The 24,761-nt window shown below is 35.0% G+C and overlaps 1 protein-coding gene and 1 pseudogene across 22 annotated transcripts; one reads left to right on the top strand and one right to left on the bottom strand.

Annotated features, from left to right (window-relative positions):
- Positions 1-1,250: 1,250 nt before the first annotated feature.
- Positions 1,251-1,928, bottom strand: LOC147505292 (10 kDa chaperonin, mitochondrial pseudogene; annotated as a pseudogene).
- A 9,810-nt stretch (positions 1,929-11,738) lies between these two features.
- On the top strand, positions 11,739-24,542 carry LOC147505291 (uncharacterized). 22 transcript variants are annotated; one of them, XR_015193265.1, is made up of 8 exons: positions 11,739-11,850; positions 11,930-12,564; positions 12,680-12,721; positions 19,018-19,772; positions 20,924-21,053; positions 21,609-21,665; positions 22,729-23,146; positions 23,994-24,542. XR_015193265.1 is itself a non-coding variant. In XM_086557870.1 (8 exons), exons 1-3 carry the CDS (start codon positions 11,801-11,803, stop codon positions 19,071-19,073), a joined length of 741 nt encoding a protein of 246 aa, XP_086413996.1. In that variant the 5' UTR covers positions 11,739-11,800; the 3' UTR covers positions 19,074-19,541; positions 19,688-19,772; positions 20,924-21,053; positions 21,609-21,665; positions 22,729-23,146; positions 23,994-24,480. The 22 variants fall into 22 exon arrangements, 20 of the variants coding, with proteins under 20 accessions (XP_086413996.1, XP_086413995.1, XP_086413999.1 ...); XR_015193264.1 differs by having other exon boundaries at positions 12,676-12,721; XM_086557870.1 differs by lacking the exon at positions 12,680-12,721 and having other exon boundaries at positions 19,018-19,541; positions 19,688-19,772; positions 23,994-24,480.
- The last annotated feature ends 219 nt before the right edge of the window (positions 24,543-24,761 follow it).

Raw genomic sequence — 24,761 nt, 5'->3', positions numbered from 1 at the left:
ACACAAATCAGAAAACATTTAAGTTCATAAATCATACCACATTTAAGGAGTACCACCAAACTTCTCCATGAGATAGTCTAACTGGCGTTGCTATTGTTCAAATTGTGACTTGTGTGCTGCTTGTGTTTCTTCAGCCGTTGCCTTCCATGCTCGCAACTCTTCAAGCTGAGACTCTGTCTCGTCTGCCCTTGCCCTCAACTGATCCACATCTGGATGCCCATATCCAGCCACACATTTACGGGGTGGGGGTGCCTCGCCATGTCAACAAGACCCCGTTTATAACCAAGTCTTACACCCAAGACTTTTATCAAAGATGTCTTCTTCAGTCAAACAATTAGAACCTTCCAGTGTAGGTTGATTTTGGAGTTCCATCATTCTCTCCTAAAAAGAAAACAAATAGATATAAATATCTCACAAAACTACAATTTAGCTAACTTAAAAGGTAAGTACAAGTCAATTACATAATTATTTTCTGCTTCAGGAGAAACCCGGCCTTTTTTCACTTAAATGATTCTTACGATATAGTGCGATTATCCCAGCCTCTTGTCGGGATCATCAGGATGTGTCATTTCAAAAGACAGACAAAATCCCAAACTTAGTACTAGAATAAGACATAAAAAAATATTTCTAATATCTAAAATTAATCATTTAATTGTACCATGTCAGCATGGATCCATAGAAAAGATTTTGAACCAGCACAATGGTTGAAAACGAGGCATGAGTGGCTGTATTGGTTATGCATATCGAATAGTAATAATTTAAAACAAAAGATTTATGTTTATAGACCCATATATATAAGAAGCTTTTCAGTCCTAAACCTTGTAAGTTTTGTCAAATAGGAAACCAAGTAGAATTAGAACTAACAATACAAGAAGTTTTCTTCCAAATCAGTAGTAACTTCTAATTTCAAATTGATTAGCTAAGAAGAAGATATCACTGTTGGTACACGTACACTCTTTAATGCGTCGATTTCTCATCCCCATTATTTACAATTACTCGAAGTCGCTCAATTTTTCACTATAGCATAAATATGAAATTAAGAAAATATCTAGAGGTTGAACGAATGGGGTTATATAGGTGGTTGAATTAATTAATTGGGTGTGATTGAATTCCCTGCCCCGCACCAGATTTACAACTAATAAATCTAACCTTCATTCACGAAAGAAAGAGAGAAGTTGTAGAGAGAAAGATAGAAAGGATGCACCTTGTCGATTTGATTTCGTGAGAGGGAATAGACGGCTTACTTAAAGAAAATATTTCATCACATTGAATCAGAAATGAACATATAGAAGATCTAATTCGACAAGCGTTTCTTCATGAATTGCATTCAAAGTTTAACAGTCACTTAAACCAGCCCTATCCCATACTAACATTGCCTGAATAACAAAATATCCTTCTCAGCCGACAAACCGCAGTACCATGGCGCATATCAATCATGCAGTGTTCCCAATATGTTGTCATCTCGGAAGAGATATACTCTTTGTCACCAAGCTTTACTTCCATTCCTCCATAATCGTAAAAGGACGTTGTCTCCTTCCTTCACGCTAATAGGAATGATATTTTCATCCCCGGTAGGGGCTCTTAACCAACTTAAAACTTTTCCAGAGTTCACTTTTGGTGGTCTTTTTTCAGAAGTAAGATTCCATAACTAGTCTATGATGGAGGAATGATTTTCTCAACCAAAACACGGTTCAAAGAAGGGATCAAACGCTTTGCCATGCTTAACAACAACTTCTCTTCTTCTAACAAGATATGAAAAAGATGGCGAGAGATTGAGAAAAGTGGGCAAACTTTCGTGAGAGGGGAGAGACGGCTTACTTCTTCCAAACTAATAACTAGGTTTTCTTTTTCTGTTCCATCTTATTTTTTCTATTTCTGTTTCTAAATTTCGCGAAAACATGGGCGCTAATTTTGGGCGGGATACAGAAATATTTTTGGAACCAAATCATTTTGGTAACTTAGGTAAGGACGAATTCTAAGCCCAAAATTATTTGGCGACGATGATAGTGTGATTAGCGTCCCCAATCATTTTTTGGTTTTACCATTTTAAACAAAATTATTACCGACGAAAAAAAAATGTTGACAAAAATAATTACTAGGGACGATTACCAATAATGTCGGAGATAAGTCATTGTCAACCACGCTAAAATCCTCGTTAGAGCTCAACCATTTTTGCCAACGCTTTTTCAAGAAAAACTTATTTAATTTTATTAAGCCATTTGGCAACGTAAAAATCGTCGCCAAAGCTCTCTTTTTAAAGTAAACCAAACTGCAATTGACGACGTTGAGAAACGTCGCTAAATCTGATAATTAGTGGCGTTTTCACAACGTCGCTAAATATTTCGTCACTAAAAACCCTGTTTCTTGTAGTGCTTCAACTGATCTAATACACCCTTACATCGCCTAGATTCTATCATTTACTATCAAATGAATTATATCACCTACGCATTTTTATGGCCAATGTGACATATTTCCTATATATGTAGTTTTTTGTTACAATTTCCATTTTTCAGTTCCCTTCCTCTGATGCTGGAATGACTGCCTACCCAACATTAGAGTTAAGATTGCCTTATGAAAATCATGACTTTTGGGTACGTATAATTTGCAAAGCAGTTTTAGCTACCTTACTTTATATGTAGTGATTATAATTGTGGTCCAATTTCGACTGGGAATTTCATTTGCACTAGATCAAGTAGGTCGAATGATGCAATATTTGATATGTTTGACAGGCCTTTGAAGTGATGGTCTCCACTTTATGTTTTTATCCATTGGCCATTCTCTCTACAAAAGATACAAAAAGTGAATGCACACAAACAGTTTACATTTAATTATTCTTCAATAAATGAATAATAAATTGCTTTTAGCTATCCGCGTCATTGACTCTATTCTTTTTCTCAACTAAACTGTGATATACTACAGAAGAACTTCTACATCAAAGCACATGTGTTAGATCTTTGCTTGCAATATGATGGCTACTCATTGAGATTCAAGCAATGGCCTGATGCTTTGCTTGCAATGTGATGGCTTCTCAATGAGACCCCAAGCAATGGCTTGAGGTTTAAGGACTTGCATCCGTTGAGGACTTGCATAGTTGCAATTTTAGAAAGCTTCTCACGTACGTACATTTATCAAGTGCATATGCCTTTACCAATCAGAATACTCTTGATACTTGCCAGTAATAATTGTATAACATAATTAAAATGTGTTAGTCACATGACATCATATTACAGCTAAAACCTATTGTTATGTGTTTTCTTTTTCTTTATATTATGTACCATATTATTTTCTTTTACCCAATTCATATTCATCATATTAATTATTTTATCTGAATTTAGTTTTGTTTTATTTTATCGTAGTATTTTGGTTTTTTCAGTTAAAAACCATAATGTTCCCGGTAGTCTTGAGCTCATTAGGATATTCCACATCATTCTCCGATTATGTTCCTCTTAAAAAAGAGTTTGGATGGGAGTACTTAAGGCACGAGCAATAAGGTACAAAGTGTTAAATGCATAAAAGACTTTGTTCAACTATCGAAAGGGCGAAAAGCATAGGTATCCCAAGGATAATCAAGGATTCAGTGGTGTATAACCACTTTAGTTTTCCGAAGTGGCCGATCATATGTATGTATGTTTATGTATTAATGAAGAAGCAACATGCAAATCTCAAACCAAATAAACATATTTATTTTTTTCTGTCAATTTTTTTAGATATATCTGATTGGGTGGTTGTTATTTTGACAATAAGGTATAGACAATAATTATATATGAAAAGACTTAATCTCAGGTTTTTTGTGATGATCTTGTGAAGTTTTGATTCACTTGATTTTTGCATGAATCTACTCACTATTAAAGAGTGAAATGTTGAAGGCATGTCAACTGCCGAAGGAATATTAAAATGGGTAGAAATTTAATTTCTTATTTAGGCACCCTTGACACTTCAGGTCATCAAACATTCTTAATAATATACAACTACATTTACAAAGCTCACCTAAAACTGACGGTCGTGATTGGAAAAAAATTTGAAGAAAATGTCTCAACAGAACTAGAATGTCACAATTGAGTGCTCTTTGAATTGAAATTTAGAAGATTAGTAAGACAATAATAAAAGGTTGTCGATACACAATAATGATTGACATTAATCTTATTGTATTTATATTATTTGTAAAAAAAATAAATAAATAAATAAATGTGAACAACTATCCATTGTTGAGAGTACAATGTATGAAATTGTACTTAATTCACGACTTTAAATTGATTTTTATAAGTAAAGCTAGATCTATACTATTTTCAAGAATTGCATTGGTTACCACATACTGACTTCCACAAAATAAACAACGACAAAAAAGTTAATGTGTAGTACTGATTCAAAATAAAATGTCTATTCCCAAAATAAAATAGTGTTCAAAGATTAAAGATTAATGCCAAAACAACATAATAAACACATATACTAGGTATATATATATATATATATATATATATATATATGTATTACCCGTGTTCCAAAGATTTGTTTTCGAGGTGTTTATTATGTTGTTTGTGGCATTAATCTTTAATCTTGGAACACTAGTATTTTCAAATGTGTAATATGGGAATTTGTACATTTTGAATATATATATATATATATATATATATATATATATATATATATATATATATATATATAGTATAATGAGTGACTTCTAACCTTTTGCTTCCTTTTCGATGCGACAAAAAGCACTTACATGATCCGATCTTCATCATCCTACATTCCTACTCAATCCGGTTAACTATTTTGATTGTTTAAAAAATAATCTCCAGCTAATTGACTGCATGTGATGTGATGGCGAGCATGTGATTGCTTCATACTTATCAATTTTATTTTACAGGGAATGACTCTCAAGGACAAAACTGCCGAAAAAATAACTCTCAAGGACACCTTTTTTTTTGTAACTCACAAGGATTAGGTAGATGAAAGGTCAAGTATACCCTTGACGCGAAATAAAAAATGGATCGGGTAGATGAAATGTCAAGTATACCCTTGACGCTAAATAATTAACGACCCGGCCCAGACGAAATGACCTAGTATATTTAGTATGAACATCGAATGTTCATAGTCCTTTGGGTATGAACATTCAATGTCCATACATGAACATTCAATGTTCATAGTCCTTGGGTATAAACATTGATTGAGTATGAACATTCAATGTTCATAGTCCTTTGGGTATGAACATTCGATGTTCATAGTCCTTTGGGTATCAATGTTCATACCCAAAGAACTATGAACAATTGTTGAAGAGAGAAATTGCCCAACCAATTTCCCCTCCAAAAATCAATTGATTCTCCATTACCAATAATCCACTTGTATCTTGTACTATGTTCTTTAAGAGCTTTCTTAATGTCGTACAAGATTGAGTAGGGTTTATGGTGATGAACCAGAGAGCCATCTCTATTCGTGTATTTGAACTTCATAAAACGTGCGAAGTCATCCTTCCTATTGATTATAGACCATGACATTTTCATAAGCATAGCCATGTTCACCTCCCTAAGTTTCCTAATGCCAAGACCACCTTCATTCAAAGGTTTACAAGTGTTTTCCCATCTCATAGTAGTGCACCTCTTAGAATAAGGGTCCCCAGTCCAGAGAAAGTTGTGCATAACTCTTTCAACTTCTTTGATGATAAAAGAAGGCCATCTATAGATTGACATATTGTATATGGGCATGCATGCTACACATAACCGATTTGATCAATATAGCCCCACCTTGAAAAGAGAGCATCTTTCTTTTCTAGCAATTCAATTTCTTCCTAATTTTGTCTAGAACTAGAGAGATAGTAGAACATTTGACTTTGCCATATACCATGGGTACCCGCGCGCTTATACACGCTTTTCAACTTTCTAGGAAAACAAAGCTTGGAGTCCCACCAATATTGAAATATTGACAAAATTAGTACATTTTAGTCTTTTAAATCCTAACTGAGAAGAATCTACTATGTATTCAATTACGTATAGATTCTCTTAAAAAGTAACTAGCATATTAGCACGTGGTTGATAAGCACCCAAAATTATAGTTTAAACCCCTTAATAGTATTCTACTTTGGCCAATTATGTTATTAATAATGTGAGTTTATTATTATTTACTTGTTTTTACGTATTTCAGGTTTTGGAGTTATATAAGTGTTGAAATGATGTCAATTGTGCACGAAAAGAAGCTAAATTGATTGCTAGGTAAGAATCATGGGAAAATACCAAAATCTATGAAGAAAAAACCCTCAAAAAGTCCAAATCAAAGGAGTCAAGTGAAAATCAACCCGGATGGAAAACTACAGAAAAGTCAATAGAACTTCAAACGGACATATCTTTGGACTCAGAGCTCTGATTAAAATCCATTTTATATCAAAACAACCGGCTCAGAAATAGCTTCTAATGGTCCTAGCCTCGACCCATTTGAAGTAGCATGAGTCATTGAAAAGAAAACAACAATAAAATACTATAGATTTGGCTTAAGTTAAATTATATGTATTGGACCCTAGTATGATTTTAAAGCCCATGAACCTATGGAGAGATAGAATTTCGACTACAACATGTAAAATCTTACTTGTTTTCTATAAAATTAATAGTTAACTTCAAGTTTAAATATCCATTATAGTATCTATTGTATTATCCAACATTAGTTTAGTTTTTAGGTTTAGAATTAGAGTTTGTAGCCTCCATTAAACATCCATTAATAAATATTTCATCTTTCTTCATCTTTTAGCGCGCACTATGTCTTCATATTATTATTATTTTGTTGATAATCTGATGACACAAGGCTAATTCTCCCATTATGTAAGAGTTATAATAATGAAGCCAAAAGTGATGATTTGATGTATTTAGTATAGATTTATATTGCTTGTGTTTTAAGTTCGATTCTTACATATTTCTAGAGATAGGAAGTGTTTGAATTGAACTATGAATTGTGAATTCATGCTAGAGATAGGTGGATAAATTTTTCCTCATGCTAGTTAATCAATGACTATAGAGATGTAGGTTATTAACTAGGAATAATAAAGTTTGAATATTTATACGTGTTATAACATTACGGGACATCACAAAGGTAAGAACTTTGCAATAGTTACATCAAACATATTAATGATTTGCTAAAGGTGGATTTAAAACTCTTTCTTAACGTTTCCTTCATCAAAACCCTAAGTTTAATTGTTTAGCGTCATTAGTTGATTTATATTCGTAGTTTAATTTACCCTTCAAATAATTATTACTCTCACATTTCCTCTTGATTTAAATTAGTTGAATTCTATTTAGTCTTGGTAGTTTAAGAGTGGAACGAACTTTTACCAGATCTATATTACTTTGATACTGTTGATAGTAGAGAGAGAGAGAGAGAGAGAGAGAGAGTATTTGATCTACACACGTGTTCGTTATATTAGGTATTGGTGTTTATGCATTAATATTGTGTTTAGCAAATTCGTGTTTATTAGTGGCTAGGCCATGTTTTCCAAACTTCTTCAAAATACATAGGGCCCACCTATGTAATATATGGAGCACATGATGTTGAAAAAAATGATTTTTTTTAAATGACAAAATTACAATTTTACCCATACAAAATCCAAAAAAAACTATTTTAAACAATTAAATTACCAAAATACCCCTATGTGTCCACTTTTTTTTTAGACATAAAGGACCCACCTATGACGACAATTTCACAATAAATTTAAAAAACCATATAAAACTACATTTTTACACCTCCAAAAAAAATGAAATGATGAAATTGCCCCTACGTCCACACACAATCACTATTCATCATACCCCATATTTTTCTATATAGTTAAGATATGTTGTTTTAAGCTTTAGACTTGTAAACTCCAAGTGCTAATATCTAAACATTATAAAAAAATATGGGGTGTACAACCAATAGTGAATTTTGTTTATGTCACTATGGTTGTTTTGTAAATAGTGTCTATCACAGGGGCATTTTCATAAGTTTGATTTATTTATTAGACCTTTTTATCTCCTTTGGGCCCATTAACATTTGTTATGTTTTTTTTCTTTTTATTTTTTTACTGTTGGCCCCACCCAAATCACTGACGATCTAACACATAGGGATGTCCAAACGGGTACCCGACCTGGCCCGAACCTAATTTTTCGGGTTTTGAATGGGTATCGGTTACCCGGGACCGGCCCTGTTCTTTGCGGGTCGGGTTCGGGTATTTGTTGGATACATGTGACCAAACCCTACCCTAACCCTATATTTCGGGTACCCGTCAGGCTCGGGTTCAGGTTTCGGGTATGATAAAACCCGAAATATATGAAATAAAAGAATATTAGATCTCTTCATCAGGAACGTCATTTTCAGCTATTAGATCTCAAAATCTCAAGAAAAACCTCTTTTTCATCTAATTAATCAAAAGCCATCTTCTTTTATTGGATTTGATATGTTTAACTTTAACATCGTAAAGCCACCCAACAGTCATCAAAGATTCAAAGCACACATGATTGCATTTTTTGAAAAGCAGAAGAAGACAAAAGTAGACCAAACAAGGCAAGCAATTTCAAGACAATAACTCAATAAGATTGATGGTTTTTTGGGAGTTTCGACTTCTTGTGGTGGTGTGAATCCAACTTATTGATTTGACAATAAGATTAATGGCTTTTTGAGAGTTTCGGCTTCTTGTGGTGGTGTGAATCCGACTTGTTGATTTACTCAGCCTTGGTGACCACATTTAGAAAGAGATATTTGAGGAGGTGGTGTAAATTTTCTGAGTAAATGCAAACTTAGTAGCACCATCAAACCCACCAATCTCTTTATCAGGAACGTGTAATTGGGTTGTCTTGTTCTTGGGGAGTTGTTGGAGGGAAGAGGGAGAAAAGTAGTAAGGGTATGGTCAAAAGTAATTTGTCTTGAAGACCAAAAGTAAATAGTAATGAGCAAAATACCAAAGTTTGTTGAAGATAAATAGATAATAAATGAAATTTAGAGCTGTTGGGAATTATGGTCTGGTTCGGGTTCGGGTTCGGGTTTTGGTCAGGCATTTTTACCCTCTATAACCGGGTTTTGGGTTCGAGTTCAGTCCGGATATGGTTTCGGGCTTTTTAACCCTTTTAACGGGTTTAGGGCCAAATTATCGAGTCTGGTTCGGGTTGGTCCGGGTTTAGATAGTGTGACCAAACCCGACCCTATGTATTTCGGTCTAGGTTTGGGTTCGGGTTTTGTCAGGCTCGGGCAGGGTTCGGTGCGTGTTTTTTTTTGGGTTTCGAGCGGGTTTCGGGTTTCGAGCATAATGGACATCCCAGTAACACACCAAAATTGTTTTGTATTGTTTTCTACCAAGGGCCCCACTTAAATTGGTTTTTGTTGGGAAAAAAAACATTATGATTAGTTACAAGCTTAATGTTGGGAAATATAATTAAGCAGTCAGGGAGTGACTCTCAAGGGCAAATCGGACAAAAAAGTCACTCTTAACACCATTTTTTTTTTAATCACTCACAAGGACCGAGTAGATAAAATGTCAAGTATACCCATGACACGCGAAATAAAAAAACAAACCAGGTAGGTGAAAGGTTAAGTTTACTCTTGACGTAAAATAATAAACAGCCTAACCCAACAAAAACGACCCGGTGTATATAATATGAACAATGACTTATTTATACCTTGCCAATAAAAAAAAAACTTATTTATACCTCAACATAATGTATGATCAGTGAGAACACTTATTGGAGTGTGAACAATCATTATTGTTCATACATATTTGGGGTATGAACAATCACTACTCATATCTTAACACTGTTCATACCTCAATATGATCTATGAACAATCATTGTTCATACTCTCATTGTTCATACCTCAACATAATGTATGATCAGTAAGAACACCTATTGGAGTATGAATAACTATTGTTCATACATATTTGGGGTGTGAAACAATCACTGTTCATACATCAACATTGTTCATACCTCAACATGAGCTATGAATAACAAACATTGTTCTCTGTTTGTATGAACAATCATTGTTCATACCTCAACATAATATATGATTAATAAGAACACCTATTGGAATATGAACAATTATTGTCCATACCTCAACATGACCTATGAACAATCTATGTTCATACCTTAACATAATGTATGATCAGTAAGAACACCTATTAAGGAGTATGAACAATTATTGTTCATACCTCAATATGAGTTATGAACTAACAATGATTGTCCATACTTATTTGGGGCATGAACAATCACTGTCATACCTCAACATTGTTCATACCCAAAAATTAGTATGAACAATGATTTGTCCTTAGGGTTATTTTCACCTGAAAATTGGTTTTTCAACTCTCTTCTATATAAAACAACGAAAGGTATGTGATTTCTTGTATATAAAACACGGAAGGGTAAAAGTGGTATTTAAAGAAAAAAAAAATGGGCCAACGTATTTTGTCCTTGAGGGTTGCTTTAATTAAAACATTGGATCCGTGGGTTATTAAAATATGGAATTTGGTATTGTGAGTGACTAAAAAAAACATTGTCCTCTAGAGTTGTTTTGACGCGAAATTGGTCCTCTGAACCAATTTCTCGTTACACAGTTACGGATAAACGTGACAAGTAGTCAAGTGAGTGGAGCGAACGATCTTGGGCCGGGTGGGGGGTATGTAGCCCAAAATGTCATTTGGTTGGTTTCTGTCTATTTGTCCTCATTTTTCTCCACTCTTTCTTCTCTTCGTCAGTAACGTAACCCTTTCAATCTTCGTCTCCAATTCTCCGTCTCCTGAAATCCCATCTCCAACCCATCGTCTCCAATCTCTCTCTTCTCCATCTCCAATTCTCTTTTTCGACTATTAAGTGTTATATCTCTTCAAAAAAATACCTCCGTCTCCAATTCTCCATCTCCAACCATTCGTCAATAACTCCCATCTTTCTTAAAAGTAGTGGTGGGAAGATAAATTTAAGGACTTGAGATTTTTTATTGTTGTGTGGTTGTTGAATCCGGTCGAACTTCTTGTTGATGATAATAAAGCTACTTTTTGGGTATTTTTTCTTTAAATTATTTAAGCATTTGTTTATTTTTAGTAATTAATTGTTGAATTGGTGCATTTGGGGATTTTAGAGTTATTGGAAATTTGAATGTGTTAATGTTATATGGATTTATGGGTTTAAGTAGAAAAAATGAACCCTGTACTTATCTTAGCTAAAATAAGAAATATGAATTGTCTATAAATGAACTAAGCCATGTAATACTGAAGAAATGCAGTGGAAACTACTTCTGGAGTGATATGTAGTAGGTGATATAGCTCGATAGTCGTTTGGAATTTGGTGTTGGAATAGTATAAGATCGAATAACCATGGTGTATCAGTTTACTTTGATTCTTGATAAATCAGCGTGTTATAGTTATTTGTCGGTTAATTGACTATACTTTTTATCTTTGCTTTTGGTATGCAACTTGTCGAATGGAAGTTTAAACAAATCGATGAGCTAGATTGGAATTGATGGGTAGGTAATAGAGTTATTGCTTCTGGATATTGAGGGAAGTTTGTCATAGCATCCAATCCAATGGTTGAACCATTGTTCAACGAGTAACTTTGCCGAATAACCATACCATACGAGGGGCTCCGCTCACGCCCCCACTGCTTAGGCAGTTTACTAGTTAGGTTGAACTGTTGAAGTATTTAACGGGTAAAAGGAATGTTGGGTTCGGCCCAGGCCCAAGATATTGGGTGTGTTTTTCAAAGCTTAAGCCCATTACATAGTAAGAAGCCCATACTTAAAAACACCTTTCTCCACTGCCCTTCTATAGAAGAGGGGTTTCTATTTTTTGACATTTGGTAAAAGTTTCAAAATGTCAGAAAATCAGAATCAAACAACACGACGAACCAGACACCGCTTATGGTAAGTTAGTATTCTGTTTTGGTATAATTTCAGTGATAAATGACGTACCCTATTGGAGTCCTAATTTTTGTATTTTCAGGATGGAGAACTCGGCCAGGCCTGTGCAACAACTTTCTGAAGAACAATTAGAACTAGCAAAGTCTTGTGAGGAGTCTAAGTACACTAACCAAGAGGAAGTGTTAAATCTTAGGAAGAGAGCAAGCGAGGCTGTAATACAGTTAAAGATACTTCTCTTTCTTTGCTTAGGTACTAACAGTTCCCATTATACAAAAACCTTACACCATAATGAATGGTATAGCTGTATGGTTTTCATATCGCTAGGGCTAATGTGGGCAACATTATTGTGCTGGATAACATATCGAAGGGTTCACTACTTCTTCAAAAATATCGATTGCTTCGTTAGAAGGGATGAGGCACTCATGAGGGATGTAGATGAACTTGCTAGATATATCCAAAACAGTGGGGATGTTTTACATGTTGCAAGTAATTTTGGTGGAGATCATCCCACCTTGGTGGACATCAATATCTTTCCCCGGGTTTTAAATCGTGGGGAATGTCTCTCCTTGTTAACACTCTTGAAGAAGTTGGTCAAGGAACCAACCTTGCGAAGCAATATTAAGAGAAAGTACGAGTTAATGATGGTTGTTGTACTTTTCTGGTTTGGGACGTTGTACTTGATTGTCATGGCGGCTACTTCACATTATACAATGCTTGGTACTTTCTTCTCCTTTTTATGTATTTATTTTACTTGTTTTCCTTTTTTAGCTAATTGTTTATGTGCATTTGATGGCCTAAAATATTTTTTTCTTGATCTGGAAATGGAAGATAGAACTCAATGACCTGGATTTTGAGCTTCTCAAACTAACTTGAGGTATTCCGTATTCGTTGTACATGCTTTTTATTGGGTTGGTTCATATTTCATTATTTTTTCTTTCATACTTGTGTAGTTCTCTTAATCCCCTTGTGTTACATTCTTATGACATATAGGCTTAAATAAAACACTACTTGAAATCACGTTCTTAATGTATGCGTAGTAATGTCTGTTTGTTGATCCAGTCATAATGGACTAAACATTTTACTGAATCTATCTCCTTTGTTAGATTTTCATGTAATCTCTTAGGCACTTGTGGGCACGTAATTTGGTGTCACTTTGATTTGCGGTGCACATTGACACGTCTGGATCAATGTGATGGTCTACCCTGTGGTTGTAGCTATGTCTCCTCATATCACTTCTCTCTTGTGTGCATTAACCAAGAGGCATTGTAGCATGAGTAGTTAAGTACACAGATCCAACAATTACAAACCAAACTCCTTGATGGAGTTGTGCAATATCCGAAAGTACGAAGAAGGTGGAGAAAACAACTATTTTTCTTATCGGTAGGGATGAGGAAACTTTTGGAGGTGAATTCGTCATGCTTGTGCAAGAAACGGTTTCCCGTTAGTACAAATTACAAGCTTAAGAAGAATATTGCCCCCCTTCGTATTTTCAAGAAGATCAGCAATACTGCTTATGCATACTTCCAACAAGATTCAAGTACATAGCTTAAGCTATTGGTCACAAGAAATTGGGCAATGTCATTCCATAAACTAGAAATAGTCTTTTAAACGATTCGCAACATGAGCATGACAGGTCAACTTGCAATTTGAAGTTCCAAATTTCTTAATTTCTTTTTTACTTTTTTTAGTTTTAAGAATTTTATGATTTGGTTTCCTTGTTCTTTTTTTTTCAAACAAGTTAGGTGTCGACATTCACGTAAGGAGTTTCTAATGTGTATCCTTAGTGCAAAGTGTATAAAGGAGTCAGCTCTTCGTATTAGTATTATTCAGTTGCTATCAATTAAATACAAAGTTTTTTCTTAAAATTCATCTTGATATTGACTTTGGTGACAACCTTAGTCAATGTTGTCAACTCCTGAATCGGAACGGGAATCGTTTTCCATTTTTACTGAATCGTAAATCGTATCGAGTCGTAAATTGTAAGATTCAAGCCATATTCTATATAGGTGTTGTAAATTTTTACATATATGTATATAAAATAAGAAAACTACTAATCACTTGTTGTTTCTTATTTGTTTGTTGTTTCTTATTTGCATAGCACTTGAAGAGTTAGAGTATAGTGATAATAATCGAAATTTCAGAAAAAAAAAGGCCTGAAATTTGTTGAAATTTCAGAAAATGAGTGAAATTGGTATAATTTTCAGAAAATATGGTCTGGGTTTAGGTTATATGGACCTGAGCACCTTACCCAGGTGTTATTAGGTTGCGTTTGACCTGACCCAGGTCCATATCTCCCATATAACCCTTCGTAAAAAAAAATTGAGAAGAGGAAGGGGATTCAGATGTACGAGAAGAAGAAATAAGAAGGGGATCAAACTGATCGAAAAAAAAAACAAAGAAAGGAGAATAGAAGGTGATTTAGAAGAAATAGAAAAAGAATTAGAATTAAAAAGGAGAAGAAATAGTGACGGAAACTTACATGTGCAATTTATTCTGATTGGAAACTTTTTGTTCTTTGATTCTTGATAAAGGAACAATCTTTTCTTTCTCTTCTTTTCTTTTTTCTCTTTTCTTGATCAGAAATAGTGATGGCAACTTACCTATTGCATTTTTTTTTTTTTTGGTTCACAACCTGTTAATGGAATTTGAATCGGAGGAATCGTTATTATTTCCGATTCGGACGATTTTTCGATTCAAATCCCAATTTTGTAGCAATTCCTGTCATCAACGATTTATTGGTACGATTCTAATCTATCATGCTACGACTTCGACTCATACGATTCAAGTCGAGAATCGTACGATTTTGATAACACTGGCCTTAGTGATGTAATATAGGTCATATGCAATTGAACACCTAGGGCTGGTAATCGAGCTACCCCAGTCGAGTTTTGCTATACTCAAGCTCGACTCGCATATGCAAAAGCTCAACTCGAACTCGCCTTCGAGTTTAATATAGAAGTTTAAGGTTCTACTAATAGCTCGAGCTCGACTTGGCTCGACTCATTTTACACTACGAGCTCGAGCTCAATTATGCTCGTTTGAACTCGAACTCGAGCTCAAACTCAAAAAAAATGTGTATAAAACATTAAAACTAGTATAAATTGTAAATTATAGTTGGGTATAAATGAGTAATTTCAGGTTTTTGTCAGGTTCGGGTAATCCGAAAACCTAACTGATAATTTCGGTTCAGTCTCGTTCGAGTTGATAGAGCAAAACAGCCACCAAAACCTACCCTATATTCGACTAGGTCGGGTACTATGTCGGTTTTGGTTTTGGATAACTGATTGAAACCCCATTTTTCAAAACCCAAAAAAACCCAGATATGAGAACAGAAGAAGAAGGGGGAAGATGATTGTACCACTAAGTTTTTGTGCGAGTTTCGTAGTGGTGCCAACGGGTCGGTTTTGGATTGGGTTTTAGCAATTTCGGTTTGGGTTTTACTATTTGCATTTCTATCGGTTTCGGTTCTCAACGGTTTTAGTATGAGAATTGTAGAACCCAACTCAAAACCATCAAAACCCACGGTTTTTTATCGGTTTCGGTTCTAATTCAGGTCTTTATTATTTATTACTAGGTTATGCCCGTGCTTACGGCCCACAAGACCTCGACGCGCCTGCGGCGCTACCTTGACAACTCATAGCATCTTCGGCACAAGGCGTACACGCGCCAAACTTGTTGCACCTTCAACGCAAGGCCAACCCAATTGCTCAATATCCATAAGCCCAATAGCATCAATTGGGTCAGCCAATTGTACAGTACCATGTTAAATTTGGAGGCCTAATAGTTTATAAGCCCAGCCGCAATTGTTGACTTTGACTGATTTTTGGATAGATCCCATGATATTGATTGCACTTAACAAAATTGCACAAACCCTCCAAACACTTGGATCTACCAAGTCATATTTTGGTGAAAATGATTACCTATCATTAGATGGGGCCTTTTAGGCCCCACATTTTCCTATTTTGTTAGATAGATGATTATTAAACAATTTCAATCATTCAAACACTAAAACTTGTTTTTATTTTTATTTTTTTCTTTTCCTATATGATAATATTTTATGTATAATTAGTGATGTATCAACAATCATATTTACATATATCAATCATACACGTTAAAACATTTACCATTCATGTGATAATTTCAAGCTTTGATATAGAAATTAAAATAATCAAATATCTAACCCCAAAAATTTGATTTTTTTTTATGTGCATACATATATATTTGTTTCCTTGTATTAACTCGATCGTGTACACGTGCAAATGGTGCAATCACATATATTTGTTACCTTGATTTATTTTACGTGCATACACATATATTTGTACATGTGTATTAACTCGTATTTTAAATCGAACATGAGAGTACATGCGTCTTACAATTACATCTCATCACTAATTTTTAACATGAACACTACATATTAATTTATAATAAGTGTGTGCTACAATATATCAAGCATGTGTATCCTATTTAAATATACACGTTCATAAGTTAATAAATATAAAATTTATTAGTTAATTCATAATATAGACGTTGACATTATTATTAACATCTATGATACATACACTTGTTTAACGTATTGTTATAAAATATACATTTAACAACGCACATTCACTATTATGCTATATATATTTAATAGACTTTTACACGTAAAAAACATATTTTATATTATCATGATTATCTTAAATGTAATATAATACTAAATTTTATATATCGAAATCATAATAATCGGTTCCGGTTTCCGGTTTCGGTTCGAGTACCCACGGGTTTTTTATTATTTGATTCTACAATTTTGGTTCCTTATCGGTTCGGTTCTTAATGACCCGTTTTAAATGGGTCCAACATTTTAAGACCCAGAACTAGAACATTCGGTTTCGTTTCCGGGTAATCGGGTACCCATGGGCACCCCTAGAGTTTCGTAAGTCGAAAGGTAATAAGTTGAATTGCAAATATGAAGAACATATGCTATCTTCATTTGAATAAGACCCTTTTGCTCTGTATGCGAGCTGTTTGTGCTCTCTATCGTCGACATATCTCTGAGGAGAACTCTAGAAGAGGTTCACTGCATCCAGATAATCAAAGGTTTGAGATAGAGTAGTCTTGATCTTCTAACTGATCGTTTAGATTACTTATAGATAAGATAGGTTAAAATTAAAGTTTCTTTACTTGTTACGTACACCCACCTGAAATTAAAATTGCACCTTGAAACAATATCTGAGCTTTGTTCCATGAACATAGGGTGATAGGCCAATTAAGTTTTCAAAATCTTTTGTTAGGTATAAGCTTTTGTTGTATTCCACTTGCTTTTGTGGTGGTGACTTCATGAGCTCATCGTTTGTGTTAATGTTACTCAAGTATGCTAAACTAAGAGGTTGATGTCTTGATTAGATGTGGTTTACTTTTACACGTGTTTATATGTTAAGGACGAAAGATGTAGCAGTCTAAACTCACATATAGTCTCATTTTTCGATTTCGCTTGCCGCTTTTTGTAATATAATATATTTTTGCTATCGATATCTCCTTTAAACTAGGTGTCGGGTTGGTTTCGGTTTCGGGTTAAAAGTAAGGGTCGGGTTCGGGTACCTCTTGGGTAGCAAATCCCCACTAGGGGTGATAAAGGGGGCGGGTCGGCTAGCCCTCAAACTCAAACCCTCAAAGCCCCTCATGATGATTGGGGGTTAAAGCCCCCATTTGATATTGAGGGCGGGTCGAGTAGGGTCAAGCATGAAAACTCAAGCCCTTAACCCCCCCCTCCCCTCATTTTTGAGGGCCAATGAGGGGGCGGTCGGGGCTAGGCCTAATTATACTTCACTAGTTTATTTTTTTTTTTTTTTTTTTTTTTTTTTGAATTGATTTAATGATATGTATATAAGTATACAAAATTAATTCTTATATCTTTAGAAAAAAAAATAGATAGAGATGGTGGAAGAGATGATATTCTTAAAATATCTACATTTTTAATACTTAACTATGTTGTTAGGTTGGATTTGCTTTATGTATGACTTATATACATATCATTAAATCAATTACAAAAGTGCATATATTATATTATGTTATAATTTATCCCCTATTGAAAACTAATTTAATAATTTTTTTATACAATTTAGATAATTATAGTATAATACATAAATATAATGTAAAATAACAAGAAAATATGGTTTTCTTTTAGGGTTTACACAAATATATAGTATAATACATAAATTATCACCTCTATTTTGGGTTTACACAAAATAATCATAATTCACTTTTCTTTTTATATTTGAACTCTTTTACTCAAATTACAAAATACCTCATATGATATGTGGTAAACTACTATTATTAAACATTATTTGTAGTGAAAATATTTAGTTCAAATAGGGATAATTGTGGTACCTTACATATATAATGTAAAAAAATAAAATATATCTTATCGAAAAAAAAACCGAGGGGGCCAAGTGAGGGCTTGGAAGGGCCAAATCTTGGGCCGGCCTATGCTCCGAACCTAGACCCTAGCCCGCCCCCTAACAAGCATGAGGGGGTGGGCCGAATTCCCCTCAAATGCTGGAGGGCCAACTTTTGAGGGTTTTGACGCACATTTTTTAGGGCCGGGTTGAAGGCCTGAGGGCCAAATTATCACCCCTAATCCCCACCAAACTCTAACCTATTATATGTCGAGTAGGTTTCGGGTTCAGGTTTTATCGGGTGCGGGTTGGTTTTTCTTCGGTTTTTTATGTCGGGTTACGGTTCGATTTCGGTTTTAGGTCCAAATGAACGCCCCTAAGTATAAAGTATAAAATGCGTATAAATTATAAATTATATACTACGTATGTGCTTATAAAACGAGTAGCTCACGGGTAGCTTGTGCTGCTACAACTCGAACTCTAATTACTTGCTATTTAGAATGAGCTTTAAATTAAGCTCAAACTCGACTCATACTTTTGCACGGACGAGTTTGAGTCGAGCCGAGCTCGAGTTACTTACGAGCAACTTGACTCGATGACCAGCCCTATGCACACCCTTTATTATGCCCTGAGATGTGCAAACAACACAAATCTCAAAGTAGATTTGAGCTGTTTGTATCACAATCTATAGTATTCATTTGGCGGTGAGCAGACCTATAGAGATCTTAAGGCTGTGACAGTTGGGTTAAGATCCTCTTTAAGTTTGTCATTCATCTTTTTTATTGCTACTTTGCAGGTGTAATAGATGTTGGATTACTTTTAAGACGGTCACTCCCAGCAGTCCCCTCATGATTAAGAAAACTCTGAGAGATGATCTGCAGCTCTTGTCTTGTATCATTTTTATGTCTCAGCTCTCAAGAATGGAGTCGAGCAGATTACAAGATTTGCAGTTATGTTAAATTTGCGAGTTAAATGCTGAGATATCAAATCCTTAATTTCCTAAAACAGTCAGGTACAGATGTTTCAAGATATTTGAGAAAACCCTAGAAGCCAAGACCAACTAGTTTATGTTCTAAAGAAAGGCATACAATTGCATCATCATTAGTTGATGGCAGCTACAGCATTGGAGTATTGGACGCAATATAAGCAGTGATACAAACACTTCTAGTTTTGCATGCTTCATTCAGAAAAAAAAATGTTATACTGTACAATGTACATACATCCAATCATTTCCCCCCCTATTCTGGGAAACGCTAATGACCAACCCACACTTTGTAGGCACACGATGTTTCTTCCGAATCAATATATTTTTCTTAAAAGGTACTTCCCTCATCTTTTTAATATTTTGTTTAAAAATTGGGACTAATTTGTGGTTACATAACTCAAACTAAACTAAGTGGGAATTGAGGAAGCAGCAGCCCTATTCTAGGTGATTACTTGCACAATTTGTTCTTGTCGACGTGCAGTTTCTATTCTACCGAGAGATTTTAAAAAGCTATTGGCTCAAAATCAATCCACGCCCTTGTCGTTGACATGTAGAGAAGCTAGCAGGTTTGTATTTCATAAACATTAATAACATGCTAAGGAGATGGTTCTCTAATGTATGTTTCAGATGATCAATACTCTTTGGAAAGTATGTTTAATTGAACATCATTAGTATTTCTCCTGAATTCCTGATCATATTTTTTTCTCTATAGCCTAGTTTTATCATATTTTTTTCTCAATAAAAGCAAGTCCAATGGAGAGCTGTTAAATTGGGCTGCTAAAAGTTGCCACATAGGCTTTTTAGCTTGTCCAACCAAATTTCGCACCCCAAAATTAAAAAACCAATCCAATTGTTTTTTCTGTTTTAAAGTGGTAAATGATACGGACGGCATAATTTTTGTCGTCCGTCCGTCCGTCCATTATTTTATAACTTAAGTTAAAAAAAAATTTGGACGAACGGCACAGTTTCGTCGAAATTTAACATATGAACGGTAAAAATTATGCCGTCCGTCTCCCGAATTTATTATAGCATCTGCTAGCGAAGGTCTTAACTTTGACTGGATTTTTTACTCTTTCCAAATTTAAAACCCTATTAGCAGTCCCATTGAAATGATATTTTTGTAATTGGGATGCTATATTTGCCTTTAGCCGTCCATATAGCCCCATCGGACTTGTTCTGAGTTCTGACCCAGTTTCATATTTCATACTTTCATAACATGGTACAAACTACAAAGTCGATGGTCATGCCTTGAAATACTCGAGGATATAAGCAACCAACTTTCTGGGTTAGATGTGTCACAGTTTCTCACAGATTCGCAGCCAAAAAGGACAAATAAGAATGGGTTGCCATTCTGTCCATACTTGCTTCAGGGCAGCAAATCAAAAATGGGTTGCCACTCTGTGCAGTTTGCCAGCTTATTTGTTATGCTGCAAATTCCTCTCCTTGTAGACATGGCATATTCCACCTATGGCCATAGTATTTTTGTCAAGAAAACCAAACGCTTTCCTTGTGTTTTTAGAAATTAAAATCACTGCTACATGTTTTGAGTGCATTATGTGATATTCAATCTACTAGCCAAAATGCAATAACTTTGTCACGTGGTTCAAAGTAATTCTTGTTTAAGAGCCAATAATAGTCAACACAATACAAAGTCCAGTTTGCAAGAAGTTTTATTAAGTGAACCTGTTTCTAAATTATTATAATGAAAAACTTTCAGGCAGTGCATACGCACAAACGGCTGGGCTGATGAATCTCAACCATCGAAGTGATCACGGTAAAAAGAGGCCTCAAATGATTTAGCCCAGGCCCAACGTATTGGGTATTTAAAAGCGCAAGCCCATTACACAGTAAGAAGCCCAACACTTTTTTGGCATTTATGAGTAAAAGTTTCAAAATGTCGGCAAATCAGAATCAGACACCAATTGTTAGGCATTTCATTGCAATTTGAGAATATGTATATTCTTTATTTTTATAGAAATGGTGGTCTGTGAAACTGCCATGGTGTTTAGCCGTTTAAGTTGTGTTGAAAGGTATACATGACAAGTATTCCAACTTAGATTATAGGGACGGAGCAAACACTGCCGTCATACAATTAACTAGTGTTTTCTTAGGTTTAAGTAGTTCTCATTATACACGAACCTTACAGCTTGATGAATGGCATAGCTTTGGTAGCTGACTTGAGAGTTTTAATTTTCTATATTAGCACTCTTGAAAAAGCTTGTTCATCTTTTAAGATTAATTGCCACTTGGCGTTAGTTGTTGTACATTTCGTTTTTGGGATGCTCTACTTTATTGTCTTGACGGCTATTTCGTATCATACAATGCTTGCTACTTTCTTTTTAGTTTTTCATTTCCATGTTTATGTGCATTTGATGGTCTAGAATATGCTTTATCTTGAACAGGAAATGAAAGATCGAACGCAAATGATTTGAATTTTGAGCTGCTCAATCCATCTTCAGGTAGTCGTTGCACATGCATTTCATTGGTAGTTATGATATATGTGTATGCATTGACTTCTATGTGGTTTCTGTTTTGTTTGTTCCTTCTCATACTTGTGTAGCTCTCCTAGTTCCCTTGTGTTACATTTTATGCCATATAGGTTCAAATAAACGACTCATTGCTAGAAATTACCTTCTTACTGGATGCATAGTTGCCATGTTTGCCAGTCCAGACAGAGATGGACCCAGCTCTTTGCTGAATCTATTTCCTTCGTTAGATTTTTGTATAATCTATTGGGCACTAGTGGGAGCCTAAGCTGGTGTTGCACATAGAGACGTAGGGATCAATGCGCCTTTGGTTATGACCTGTGGTTGTAGCTATGTCTCATCATGAATCACGATCACTTAAAAATTAAAATCAGCATTTCACTCTCGTGTGTGTTCCCCAACTGCGACATTGTAGCGTAAGTACACAAATCCAACCATTAGAGACCATGATAAGTGTGTCGAAGTCGAGCAAAGTCTGCAACCCAAGTACATAGGCATAGACACGAGAACTTTTGTATGTTTATCAGTTGGCATGTGAACCCTGTTGGAGGTAAATTGGTCTTGGTATTCTTGTGCAACATAGGCTTTCCCATTGGTAGAGATTAGGAACACTGACCCCTTTATATTTACAAGAAAGATCAGCAATACTGCTTATGTGTTGCTTCCCATTGGTACAGATACAAGATTAAAATTAATAGTGAACCCTTCATATTTACAAGAAGATCAGCAATAAATCTTATGTTTTACATCCCACAGTGTTTGATAAGTGGAGTGGCCCAAGGATTTATATACAATATTTGATTGCGAGGCTTTAGACTCCTGATATGGGATTAGAATCTCAACCCTAAGTTTAGAAAGTTTTTTTTTGAAAAAATAGCCAAAGTGGGTAACGTACTTTCCCCGAATTTTCAAATTGGTCACCGGGGTAATCTGTTATCTTGCCGTTCAAATTGCATCGTTATCTAATATAAACAAATTCCTTAATTCATTATTTTTTTCCAACTAAGAAAATAGTTGGACACGTATACATGTCCAGGCCACCTCATCAGTTTGAAGAAGGCACATGGATGTCACCTGAGAAAAAAAAAGTACTGTTGTTTTCAGCGCTGCCATCGTCTTCTCCAACACAATAAAAAGCAGTTGTTTCCCCAAAAAAGTCTGTTTCTTCTTTTACTGCCTCTTTCTTTCAATTTCAATATTGCATCTTTTCAATTTCATTGGTTTTAATCAATTACAGGTATTGAGTTCGAACTCAGTCAGTTCAAATTTTTCTTGAAGCTTCGACAAGTCACCAACTACTTTATGACTAGTAGACTGGTTTTGCTGCTTCGCTCTAATGTCTGCTCCACTAACATCCACAGGAACTACAGATGAGTGACGCTTGATCTTCCTTTGAGCTCTTTCTGTACTGGATACTTCTACCTAAAGAAGCTTACAAACAATGAGAGGACAAGGTTAACCACCAGCTTTGGTAAATTAATTTAATACAGAGCAACTGTAGAAACGAGTCACTGCTAGTTTCTTTCCAAGGCAAGCCATGGACCACCTTTAACAAAGATATAACACGTGAGGCTTGTTTCTACTTGCTCAAAGTGTAGAAACAAAAATTTGACAAATTTCGTTTTTCTTTTTATTGTTTTTGCTCATTTTTCTCTTTTGACAAAAATATATTACATATGTGAAAATGACTGCCACATAAGCCGATTTCAAACGGCAAGTTAACGGATTACCCTGATTGACCAATTTACTAAGTTCGTTACCCCAATCGGCGAGAAAAAAAGTACGTTACCCACTTAGGCTATTTTTTTATTTTTTTTTGTTCAAACAAGTATGAGTTTTCAAGTTAAGATAAGGAGTTTCTAATTTGTGTGTTCTTAGCTATGATTCCCGGATGCAATAGTGCTAACAAGAAGGGTCCAATGCTACAGAAATTGTTTCTTCTGATTCCTCTTTTGTCTTCTCATTTTGTCATGGTGGTGAGGGGTTCATATTCAACCAGTTTCAGTGTCAGACTAGGGTGCAGCAGCCTAGGAGAAGTATCCAAGAATATTGGGATGTCTATAAAAGAGTCAACTCTTTGTCTTGTTCAGTTTCTCTCAGTTAAATACAAAGTTTACTCTCACAAGTTCATTTTCATTCCGACTTTAGTTACAGCCTCAATGATCTTATGTAGGTTACATGAAAAGATTGTAGATCGTTGGTTGTGACCTATAGATGACCGAACTCCCAAGGCTGTGACACTAGCATTTCCCTATTATCTGCTTAAAATTTGTTATTGAACTTTTTATAGCTTCTTTGCAGGAGTAATTTGGTGTCAACCCTAACGGTCTCCGCAGGATCAAGAGAACTCTGAAAGAGTTCATCCGTAGCCTATGTCACTTTTATGTCTCAGCTCTCAAGGATGGAGTCAGAGGGCATATATTATCGGAAAAAACAAAGAGTCGGACGTTAAACTTGCAAGCTATGCTCCTCACTGGACATATCAATCCGTAATATCTTAAATCACTTATCAAGTACAGATGTTTCATAGATATCTTTGAACAAACACAATACCAATTACTGTGTTATAAAGAAGGCAATGTAAGCTATGAAGCATGCAATTGCATCGTCTCCTGTAACTTAATTGATGGCATCTACGACGTACGACTCATCTTATTCAGTGATACAAGCTTTTAAAAATTTTGTATACTTCCTTTGAAGAATGTTATATTGTACAAACTACTGTAGTTCTGTTTTTCCCTTTCCCTGCAAATGTTAATGGCCAACCTGGTCGTCAGTTGTAGTCGCACAATGTTTCTTGTAGATAGAAAGTGCTTGAAGGTACGTAGGAAATCAAGTCTTCTTTTATAAGGTCTTGCGTGTGCTTTTAAGCAGTTCACTTATTAACTTTCTTTCTTTCCTTTTTATTTTTATTCTTACCTGTATATATTTAACTTTATGCGGTGGCAACAGTATTTCATGAAACACATTTCATTTCAATGAGAATATATTCGTTGGCAATGAGCATCAAATTTGGAGAAGATCACATCCCTGGAAGTCACATATGTCTTGATATAATTTAACTACAGA

This window comes from Coptis chinensis, chromosome 4 (genome assembly GCF_015680905.1).
Source record: "Coptis chinensis isolate HL-2020 chromosome 4, ASM1568090v1, whole genome shotgun sequence".
In the NCBI taxonomy this organism is placed as follows: Eukaryota; Viridiplantae; Streptophyta; class Magnoliopsida; order Ranunculales; family Ranunculaceae; genus Coptis; species Coptis chinensis.
Note: the sequence above shows the minus strand (reverse complement) of the source record. Positions and strands in the feature narration are given on the sequence as shown.